At 30.4% G+C, this 12,783-nt stretch overlaps 1 protein-coding gene across 2 annotated transcripts in view; it reads right to left on the minus strand.

Annotated features, from left to right (window-relative positions):
* Positions 1 to 8,460, minus strand: part of LOC100161423 (protein slit) — a 149,684-nt gene extending 141,224 nt beyond the window's left edge. For both annotated transcript variants that reach the window (XM_029486894.1, XM_016803173.1), the window contains exon 1: positions 7,975 to 8,460. In XM_029486894.1, coding sequence (XP_029342754.1) covers positions 7,975 to 8,165 — 191 coding nt within the window. In that variant the 5' untranslated portion in view covers positions 8,166 to 8,460. The remainder of the gene's footprint in view (positions 1 to 7,974) is intronic.
* Between the last annotated feature and the right edge of the window lie 4,323 nt (positions 8,461 to 12,783).

Consider the following 12,783-nt stretch of genomic DNA (forward strand, 5'->3'; position numbering starts at 1 on the left):
TTTTTTTTCATTCCGTGAAATAAAAACAGTATTTTAACGATCAATCCGCGCATCCCGCGGACGTCGTTAATGTCACGGAAACCGGAAGAACACTGACAAGGGCTGCACACACGGGCCCCCGGAGTGTGGCTTACACGTCGATGAGTGGGCTTGGTCGATAAAAATACGCCCGATAGGTACACGTATCGCGTCACCTCCGAAAACAATAAAACTCTGCCGTAGTCCATGTAATATAAACCGTGTATATCGTTTGACAGTTATCTATTAAAATGTTATGTTAAATAGGTAGCTCCCGAGGTTTCGTGCGCACACGTATTGGCTGATTACGCGGAGACAAAATCTCAATGTATAAAATATTTAATACAACAATATTATATTGTAAATTATATTATATTAACTGTACGTATCTACTATCTGGTGTATTCGTAAAGAAAAAAATGCAAGAAGATACAGCCAAATACTAAGTACACAAATACCAAATAGTATTCATATTTTAGATACAGCCGATACTCCTTGAAAATGTCTCGAGATACAAGACAGTAAGACACGATAATATTGTATCTGAGATACTGTTCATCACTGTGGTTTACAATAATAATAAGGTATTAACTAGTATTATGTTCGGTGATATAAACATAATAATTTAATGTATATGGCTACTTACGGCAGTAGGTGTATTGAATAGCAATAAAATATTTGTAAAGGTATCTGATGCGTTAAACTAAACAGATATTTAACGTTTTACGAACTATTTAAGGAGGCACTATTTATTTTTTTATAAATAAAACAAGATTTTTATAACCAACTACGAATTGGACTAAAGATTTTATTAAATGTTAAACATTTAAAATGTGCACTTATACAAATATAATTTGCACATTTACATTTATAATTGTCGAATAATATTTACTTTCATACAATTTGCAATATAATAATATGGTATAATATGGTATATAATGATGAAAACTAAAGAATTACCAACAAATTCAATATTTGCATACCATATTACTTTTTGAAATCGGATTCAAAATCTTTGAGATTTGGAATACACGTTTGATAATTAGTAATTACTATACAAACGTATAATATTTAATGCAAACATAACTATAGAAATATTTAATTATAAAATCGAATAAAATAAAATATTATAATATGTATATTTGTAAACATGCCATCATACGAAAATATTTATGGTTTCTTATATACATAATATTATTATACGAAATTATTTTAAGGTTTATTGTGGTTTCTAATATTTTGAAATGATTTTTTTGGACAACTGTATTATGATCATTGTATTATATCCCGTATATTATGTTCGTTGACTATCAACGGACATTTGTTTTTTTATTTAATACTAAACATAAACCGATTTAGTATTGTTGTCCGTAGATATAAAACGTAAGTACCTGCCTATATATTATACCAATATGGTGAATATAACAATTCAAAAGTACTAATACTACGTGTATATATATATATATATGCGGAGGTGGTCCACAATTCCGGACACAGAAGGGGGTCGAAATCCCACGTATCAACATCTCTCTAGACAGTATTTTTATCACTGGGTTATAAACAAAATTTAAATAAAATATACGTGTTTCTGCAATATTGAAAAAATATCCAATGTGATCGAAGGAAATTCCGAACAGAATATACACAGACCACCCAGCGAAAGCTGTACACTCCGATTGTCACGAACCTTCCCATATTGTTTGCGATTGAAATGGAGACGGATTAGGGATTGCGATTCGTTTCACATTATTACCCGACCGACCGTAAACATACCCTTACCCCCTTCGAATGTAAATCTTCTTTAAAATATTTATTTTTATTTCTCTTAAACTCTATTCTCTTATCGTCACGATGTATATGAAAACTATAGTAATATTATGTAACCCGTATATTTTTATTATAATATCGTACTAATTAGTAGATTTCCAAAGACAGTATAACAATGAAGAGCGAGCAAATTGTGCAAATTGATATTTGGACGTATTGTCGGTGTATTGTATAATACTTATTAGCTATTTACTCGGTGATTGAGTGGTGCTCGACATATTATTATTATTATGATGTAGGTACCGTATACATAATGCATCTCCCTCGAAGATGGTATTAAAATTATCTCATGCGGCTAAATTGATTTGGTAGATTCCACGGAACAAATTTTTGTTCGGAAGTACCAGACATACAATATATATATATATATATATATATACGTATAACTCGTACAGAGCATACAAGCTGCACATCATGACCACTGGGAATATAATATAGCCCTCTTTTGCATTTCCCATTTGTATGCCATTTATTTTTTTTCAGTTGGGAAAATATGTAACCTACACACAAAGGTCGCGTGGGGGATCGGAAAACAATGAGAGCAATGCCTGATTCAAAGAGCGCGGGTTACCCTTTGTTTCTAACATGGCTACCTTTTCCCAAGTACTTATTTTTTTTTAATTTATTTTTTATATTTTAAGGGTGCTAAAATTCTAAATGGTGTGACAGTTGTCTACGAGGGTAAAAGGTTTGGTCAAACAAGCGATGGTCAAACAAAAAAAGGGGAATTAAGTACATCACATTTTTTAAACCGGATTCGACATATTTTTTCGACATATATATCAGTTAAAACTTGCTATATAGTTGTGTATCTTAATAATTAGATTTCATTTTTTGCTTTGTATAACTTATAGTAGGTAATTGAGTGATTATGGTCAATGCAAATAGTTATTTATTCTAAATCGATATATTTTATGTTGTGATTTTATCACCCAAACCATATTCCAAATTTTTACACTCATGATTTGACCAAATAATTTATTGAAAGTTATATTACAAAAATGCTGCCATTCCATTTTGGTAATTAAAAACAAAACAAAAAAAAAACTCCACGGAAAAATATCTTAATTTGCATATCCAATTGAATGATGAGTGATGGCTGATGACACAATGTTTGTCGTACAACATAAATAACAAAAATCGAGCGTACAATACGTAAACTAATAATAATAAAAAAGATATACGTGAATATTATGAACGTTGTTTTATCAAATGTAATCGCTGAAACAGCTTATTGATTTATGTGTAGTACGGGGTACAGTATCATACGATACTAATATGATGCATTAAAATGTCATTTCCTTCCTCTTTGAAGCTACATTATTCGTTCGTCGAACTTTGTTAAATATTTTATCGATACGCTACACGACGACATATTTCGAAATTATTATTCTTGGTCTACATTAATCAGCTACTAATCTCAAAAATTAATGTTTTGTCATACGCTTATAATAAACGATGTCCCGAGTTGTGCGATTAAATTTAATTCACAGACATACATATTGTACATGTATTGTATATATGTGTGTGTGTGTGTGTGTATAATATATTATATACATATATGTATACGCATATACGTATAATATACTATTTTATCACCCTTTTTGATAATAATAATTACACAGAAGCTTAAGCCGGGTCTTAGCTGGCCGTCGCCAGTGGGTGTGTGTGCGTCTGTATTTTTTTTTTACATTCATCGTATCACGGACACCCAGATTACCCTAAGCGTTCCAATGTCCGCATCATCACGTACGGACCGTAAAACGCGCCACGCACAATAAACACAATTCGGTGGACCATCCGCGCCCGGTCATATATTAATGCATCCTCAGACATCGAGCTTCGTTCAAATTATCCCTCGACATATTTTGTAATATACCTGAAAGCCCCTTCAACGCACAACCGAAATTCGTGATTACCATAAACGCGTGATTAAGTGTTTCGGAATGAATACAGCATCAACAGAATATGTTGACCTATATGGGTTCACATGTTATTATTTATGCCACGGCACATTTTATTTTTATTATTATTATTATTATTATTATTAATATTATTGCTGTGTATAATAGCTGTTTGATTGAAAAAAAAATTCCGCAGTTAAAATATTTTGGGTTTGACTTTTATCGATTGCGCAAATCAAATTTATTTTCTATAATACCTATATTATTATTATAATAAAAATTACATAATTTTCAATTACAAACACAATGAACTATATAATCGATCGTTTTTTCTTCATTATTATTTTTCACTATAATGAACGATTGTTTGCACTAAAAACGTTTACTAAACGTTTACAACGAATACTGAAAAATAATAAAACTATAAAATATTATATTATATTTTAATAACATCAAATAAATTTTATCTTTATAATAAAGTAAAAATTGTTCAACGTTATTGATTATTATGCATAGTTTCCAAAATGGTCCCATACTTCACAATACAAAATATTGGTAAAATTAAGTCATGTTTTTAAATACTATAATTTGAAAATCAATATCAACAGCATATACATACATTTAGCATTAATGCATTTAAGATTTAAAGTAAAAAAATATAATAATTAATAAGGTTATCTTGTTGAAAACGGATGTCATAATTAAATATTATATAGAAAATAATTCTGAAAAAAAAAAATTGTTCAAGGTATAACTTTAGTGTGACACATGTCTTTATATTTTCTACGCTTTAAACCTGATATAAAATCAAGTCTTGTTTGTGATGTAAATTGCCGCTGAAATCATATTCGTTATCCCCAATGCAATCTGTGCATAAATATTATATACACATTTGGGACTACGTTACGATTTTATCAAAGGTAACTACATATCGTTACAATTACCCTCGGTGTGTGAGCATGTTAATTTGAATAAATAAATGACAAATGAGAGTGGGGTGCAGTGCACGTTGAAGTATATACGAAAATATTAAAATAATAATAATAATAAATAAATACCTTTATACAAATACGGTTTATATTATTTTAAAGAAAAAACTCGGAGGTAGGTAGGAGAATTGATTTTTATAGTCTAAAGTCCAGGTAAAACACATGCAATCGATCACTAGTTGACCACTATTAAATAGTGTCAAACAAGAAGTTTAAAAATTACTATGAACTTTTTATCTGACAATTTATTTATCTGAATAGTTTTGAATTATATTTCATAAAATGTATATTAGTACCAATTATTCACAACGAAATAATTGTAATTGAATGTATTATGCAATTTCATAATTAAATTACAATTATCACTACGGAAATATCTGTACAATTTATAATATCGTACATTAGTCCATCGTATAAATTAAAAATAATATAAATTAAATGTCATGCTTCCTCTTATGGTTATAGGAAGTTTCACAATACGAATATTATGCTATAAAATTAGTAGCAACTAACAATCATGCGCATATGCGCAGTTGGTGCTATGAAATAAAATATAAAATATTATAAAATATTATATTATAATAATGCTGTCTGTCCAACATAATATTACGCATCAGGTATTATAAGACGGTAATCAGTATTTGTGTCATGTAAAATAATAAAAGAAAATTATCGAACTTATTGTGTTGACAGCTTAATAAAGAATGTTTTTTTTAAATATAATAACGTATAGTTTATTAAAATCGATCATTATCAAAAACTATGTAATATATTGATTATTGATTTATTTTTTTGTTTAATCTTTAAATTTAATTTAAAAATATTATACCATACAGGTAAATAGAGCTTCTAAAAACCTCTTTTTTTAACAAAACACGCATTTCGGTCCAATGCACTCTGTAGATTTCTATATGCTTCACCCTCCACGGAAAATGGAATTTTAACAAAACAGATTTCGACCATACTCGACTGTATAATATGGGAATCAGTGACCAGCGTACCAACTATATAATATTCTGGTATCCGTACTAACAATTATTCTTTTCACAAACAAATAATAATAATAAACGTACAAATATTTGCCATTTACTTTTGAGACAACTTGCTTCAGGTTTCTTATTGCTATTTATATGAACTGCAGTTCATAAATAAAAAGAAAAAAGTTGCTATTGAGAAATAATAATATACAAGCTTCATGTCGTGGTAACTATATATACCTACACGAATACTCATAAATTGTCTTGACTAAAGATGTTACGATGAGATACACACGCACTGAGGACGTGACGACATCGCGTCTAGATAAGAAGTGGTCACGACCAAAAGGGTATAAAAATTCACCGTTTTCCAAAATAATAATAAAAAAAAAAAAAAAAAAAAACTGACATTCCAAGGGGCGATACACATTTGTTTTTAACCGCCAGCTGTAAGTCGTCTGCTAACGGCCGAATCCACTCACGACGGCCGTTTTATTTTAATAGGACTTTTAACCGTTCTATTCTGGTGATATATTATAATATATGTATATACGATGACGAATATTATATCGTAAAAAACAAATCTCCTCAGCGATCGTTACAGGGCTGCTGTGTGTATTTAAAAAATGGTTTTCTATTCGTGTGCCAACAGAGGGGTTTCTTGTCATATCAATCATAACACGCGGACATTGGCTCTTGTCCAGTCAAAAAGTTTTCACACTAGTTACTCGAAAGAACCATTTTTAAGTTTTTATACTTAATAGTCCATTCAATTTAATGCATACATCCCATACAACTTGTGGCCATTTTAGTTCACCTCTATATACACTCAATGAAATATGTTTTTATTAATTATTATAATCACGTAACAGGCATTATAACGTTTATTTTAGTGTTCGTAAATTATCTGCAGCTCGTATGTTACAATATTCCAAATAAAATTTAAAAAACCATTTTATTTTATTAGGTAGGTACCTACCTATCAAACAAAAGATGAGTTAACGGGGGTTTTTTTTAATAGAACAAAAATACAAATTCGTTGACATAAAAAATCAAAATTATGAACAATTTCACAATAGGTAGATAAAATATTTATTTTGTAATTGCTTCACTGCGCACTTCTTTTGTTGTATCGGATCATTTTATTAATACTTCTGAGGGAAAAGTATTTTTCTAATATAAACGTAATAATTTACACAGGTTTAGTTATTTTCCTAACCGTTTTCTCTTTTCACTTCATCTAATCGATGTACCTACTATTATCTAAAGATAACGGATCAACGAATTTTGGTTTGGATAATTAATTTTCCATTACAGAAAAAGTTTAAAAACTAAAATCATTTTGAATGGAATTTATGAACACCTTGTTAGTACCTATTGTTGTTTTTTTTATATATTTAATATTTGAATTAGAACGTCGAGACTTTGAAATACGTAAAATTGTATTTTATATAAAATAATACGTAGGTGTTATGATTATGATGACTGTGTGTTCTTTTCATGAGTTCAAGTGTAGAATTCGCGTAATCTTATTTGTCTTTTGAAAGAACATGATGATAGTGAAAAAATAAAGAAATAAAATTACATGTTAAAAAAGAGCCGTGTCATTCTAGTAGGTAATCGAGTGTATGTCTAACTATTAAATGCATAAAATAAAGATCACAATGAAGAACCCTTCCTAATTTTATACTCAATTTTATACTAAACTACGATTCAATCACAATGATTGCAATAATTTTGGATTTGTAAATTAAATGATTTTTTTTAAATTTATACTTTTATAATATAGTACTTTTTTTTAGTACAGAATGAATAATTCCAGCTCTATTTTTGTTTTTATCAATAAGACCAACCACAGAAATATTTTTTAAAGAGGGGTCGAAAACGAAAGTGTGATTGATGCGGCTAGTTGTTATTGAAATAAAAACCAGTTCTATCTATGACTTACGAATGGGGTAGCGAGGTCAACGGACGTTTGAAGACAAAAGGGTTTGTCACAAACCTGCCATGACCAGAGTTACAATATAGCCCTTTGGGGATGATGTTCTGGTTACATTCGAATCACTTCCAATGCGGTACCAAAATTATTCACAGCAACGTTAACTGATATATTATTATGATAAATACCTACCCGCCAAAATGTCCAATTCAGATTTTTAATACCTACTACCAAATAGAGAAACGTTATCAAAATTATTGTTAATTGCAATTTGCAATAATATTATCTATATTAAATTATATTACTACTAAATCACTTACAGTCTTTCGATATCGGAGGGTAGGTTCTTGGGCACTTCGTCCAGACCTTTCCTGGAACAATCGGCCGTAGTCTGATCGCAGGAGCACAGCCACGGGCATCTGGCGTTGTCGCCCAGATCGTTCAGGTCGTCGCCCCGGACCCCGGGGTCCAGGGCCATTAACAACAAACACAAGACACCGGTCACCTTCATGTCCGCGGATTCTTATTGACTCGGGTCGAGAAAAAAACGGAACCGGGGGGAAAAAAAATACTAATAATTATAACAACCACGTCCGATCACACTGGCCTCGAAGGTCCTGGTCGCGTGGCGTTTAACCGCATCGTTGTCTTCGCACTCGCCGAGCGTACTTATATTAATATTACGAGTGTGACGCGTGCGATACAATAATATTATAAATATAATAGATCGCGATCGAAGGGACAATGACGAGCGGGGGTGCGGTACGCGTTATACACGGCGCGTCTCGCGTGGTGAACTGGACCGCCGACGGACGGATGGGGTCGGCACGACCGGCGCACAACGACCTCTGACGGTGCATGGCCACAACCGCCGACGTCGCTCCAACGTAATAAAGGAGCATACTCGATTTCCTTGATCCTGCCAAACACGTTTTTTGTTTTCGTTTTCGTTTTTTTTTGTCTTTCTTTCAATTTTGTCATCGCGGCCCACGACAACGCTGTCTTCGTCTCCTGCTGCACCGTTACGGATCATTTGAACGAAACTTTTGCTGGGGCTAGAAAAAAAATAGAATAGATGCTTGTTTCACGACTAATGGATAGATAAGTACGTTTTTAACGCCATGTCCGCCAAGCGTCTCCGAGTTTCGTTATCCGTGGTCGGCTCGCATTCAGGTTTGCATTTAATCAGATATGAAAAAATGAATAATAATATGACATAAAGTCTTTATGATCATAAAGACATATTTCCGAGCTCTATACGATCGCGATACGTAGAGCTGATATCAAACGATTTTATTTTTATGAATTATGTTTACGGCTTCAACTCTTCGGTTTGTTCAAACATACAATAATATAATACCTATTATCCGCGTATGAATAAGTAAATTCATTCTATAAAATGCAATTAATATATCATAAAAAATAGTATCAGCTCAGTTATGATAGTGTACAAACATAATATTTTGTTTCTTATATATCAATAGTGATCTCGTTGTCGGCGCAAATTATTAAAATAAATACGTACATCAGTGGTGTATAATATTAAGTAGGTACCCGCGCAATAAATTTGCATTAGAAAGATAATTTTACCGATGACACAATACCGAGAGCGAACGTTGGTGGCATAATTAATGTATACTATTAATATAATAATCTTATAACAATGGCATAGCGATAGCGCATAACAATTTTAATTTATACGTAAAATTATGTTTAATATTTACTCCGCGTTAAATCCAATATGTACCATTAAATATTATAATCCGTCGTGCAAAACAATGTCAATTTATACACTTTATTACAATATCAAAACAACAAACCATAGTGTTCATTTAAAGTAGCTGAGAAATGTCAGTCCTAATTTATTGAACTGCCTATACATTATAGTGTAATATAATAGTTTGTAGTCCCATGTTGAAATCACTTTTACAGCATTGTTTTGTTGTTTCGTAGCTGCTTCAATAGCCTTTGTATACTTTTAATTGAACCACAGGCGTGCGTGCGAATGTTTTGCACCGACTGCCTACGAACACAATTATTATTATGGTACCGACTTTGTACAGGTATATCTAATTGACTAATTGATTGACATTTTTCATAATAATATAATATACTAGTATACATGCAATTGAATTTGAAAACTGAAAAAGCTACGAAAATAATCATTTTATACTCGAATCCGAATTTGTTCAAATAAAAAGAAAATCGAAACCGGCACGTATGTTTGGCGTGATTTTTGCATGAATAATATATTGAACTATACAAAAGAATCAAAAAAATAACAGCAGAAAAGTTAAAAGTATGAATTCAGATGTTCGATGTGTATGTATAGTTTTGTTTGTTCCATTTTGAGACTCTATGCTGGATAAAAACATTCCGTAGTACCATTTCCATATTTATACACAAATATATCAGCATATTTACAATATGTGCTCATATTTCCCTATAAACCTATATTTATTTTTCGTAAAAAAATTATACGGTATACCAAAAAACCTTTTTTGTTTGTTAAACATTATAATATTACCTACATCCATATAGGACTATACAGAATAATGGAAGTTCGGTTGGAAACGGTCTAAATAGATACACCGCGCGCGCATATACCCGACCAACAAATGTCATCCTACAGCTGCTTCTCTTTATTATCACCAGTACATCTCTCCAGAAGCCTCATTAAAAAGTATACATATACATTTAAATATAATATTATATTATGCCTACAAATTATATTAAACAACTTCTGCTTTTTGGGACCCCTAGCTCGTTAGGCTGTCTCGATAGTAATATTTTTTTTTGACACATAACATGCTTATAAATTCCTTTTTAGTATATATATAATATATATATGTGCGTTCGTCCTGCTACTGACGAGATTGAAATATGAACAAATTAAAAAACGAAGAAGCTTTGAGCAACTTTATGTTTATTATTTGAGATCTGTGATGATTCTAATGACGATGTATTTCTTTTTTAAACACAAATTGCTATTTTTCAATTAAAAAACACTTAGTATAAAATATTTAAGTCTCTTAAAAATAAATATTAAATGTACCTATACAGCTCAGATCATTATCACAACACATTAAACCAAAAACCACGCATGTACCGTTTAATTTATCCAAATAAAATTATTATATCGTACGACAAACTATAAGTTGGCCGACGAGTGGACACTGAACGGGTTAATATATAATATAATATATAGGTAATTAACAGGTATGCATGTAGGAATGAAATGAATGTAACAGTGCACGTTGACGTAATTATAGAAATAATTGAGTAAAAATACCTATTATTGTTTTTTTTTTTTTTTTTTAATTTTTTAAATTTTATTGTATTATTATATGTGCTGCAGGTAAGCACTAGCAGCACAACGTCCTTATTTATTCAACGAACCTAATGTTCAAAGTTTTCGAAATTTGACTCACGTGATAGGTACTATAGGATATCGTGAAATCTTTTATTAAGTTTATTCATATCAAATTACAAAGATATAGAGTTATTTCGAACTTGTTGCTTATTTATTTTTATAAAATCAAGTTTGAAATTCCAAAAACAAGTGGATAAATACTTTACAAGAAAATATTTTACTGTAGAATGTACACGACTGTAACTGTAACTCGTTTAAGAACCATCCTATGCTATATTATGTTTAACCGCAAATCACAATTGATGTATATAATTGAATATAGTATAGGTAGGTACACCTATACAGTATATAGGTACCTAGCCGCAATGTTAAGTCAAAGCATGTTTATACATTTTCTTAACAGACAGACGAGTGTTTAAATTATTCAAATAAATAAAGTAAAATGCATTTACGAATTGCATTAATCTTATACTCGTTTTCAGTAATGGATATTGGATTGCATAATATGTATAGCCATAAACCAACTATGTATTTGCGATGTAGAAGTCACAGTTCAATTTCCTATCGAGAAACAATTATTTTATTAAATTATAAATAAAATATCTAAAACAAATAATTCATAGGTCAGACAATAAATCTTTGACATTTTAAAACATTCTTGTCTAGAAAAAGAGCCAATTGAAATGTTAAATTGTATACCTTTATATAACACAGATATTGTTTATCTGCAATTAAATAATTGTTGTATAGGTATTATATATATATGTCTAGTTAATAATTAGTAAGTAAGTAGTAAGTACCTATATATATTTAATCTAACAACTATTTTATTTTATCTAATTTTGTATTTACAGGGATTATTTTTGTAATTTGAAAGTTTTTTATTTACATTGTTTAACATGTTCTGGAATCACTAATAGAATATATGTATATACGTAAAAAGTTCAATACAAAACACGTCACATGTATTTAAAACAACAATTAATACATATTAATTAAATAAATTGAGTATTTTTAATATTAGGTATGTCACAATTTAAGTGTATTTAAGCCAATTTGAGAGCACTTTAAGTCAAGTAACACAAATCAAGGATAAAAGTACATTAGTTTATTTAACTTAAGCCCCAATGAAAATTCGACGCTTAAATTAAAATTAAATCTCAAGAAGCACGATGCACTGAATTTAAGCCAAGGAACGTGTCATTTTATTATTCGTACTCGAGTCGTATCGAAAAATAAATAAGTTACATTTTTACTCGCCTTTGTTCGACCTTCAAAATATATTATTGAAATTCAATAGCGATAACTATACCAAACAATGTAGGGACAAAGTCAAACTTTTTTAATTAAGTAGACACTTGTGTAGTTTTTAATCACCTACAGTCTATTTTTTAATAAATTGACGCGTCACATTATACGTATACATATTATGTTTATTGAATCCTATATTAGTTGTTAAATAATACATTTCATGGAATCGGAGTTTTGTGGAACAATACTAACAAATTAAAATCATACATTTTATAATACTATACGGACAAGTGGATATTTATTATTATTATTATTATTTATTAGTCAGCATTCAGTGTTGTTCCATTTCGGTTTAACAGTCACAATACTACAATAGTAGATATATGTTTAGTTTGGTCATAGGTATTCTTTGCTATATACTTAACTCACAATACATATTTATGATTGGCGGATGACACGAAAATTACAATACGGACCACCTCCATTTGAGACATATGCAAATTGA

The sequence above is a fragment of the Acyrthosiphon pisum genome, chromosome A1, assembly GCF_005508785.2.
Source record: "Acyrthosiphon pisum isolate AL4f chromosome A1, pea_aphid_22Mar2018_4r6ur, whole genome shotgun sequence".
Classification (NCBI taxonomy): Eukaryota; Metazoa; Arthropoda; class Insecta; order Hemiptera; family Aphididae; genus Acyrthosiphon; species Acyrthosiphon pisum.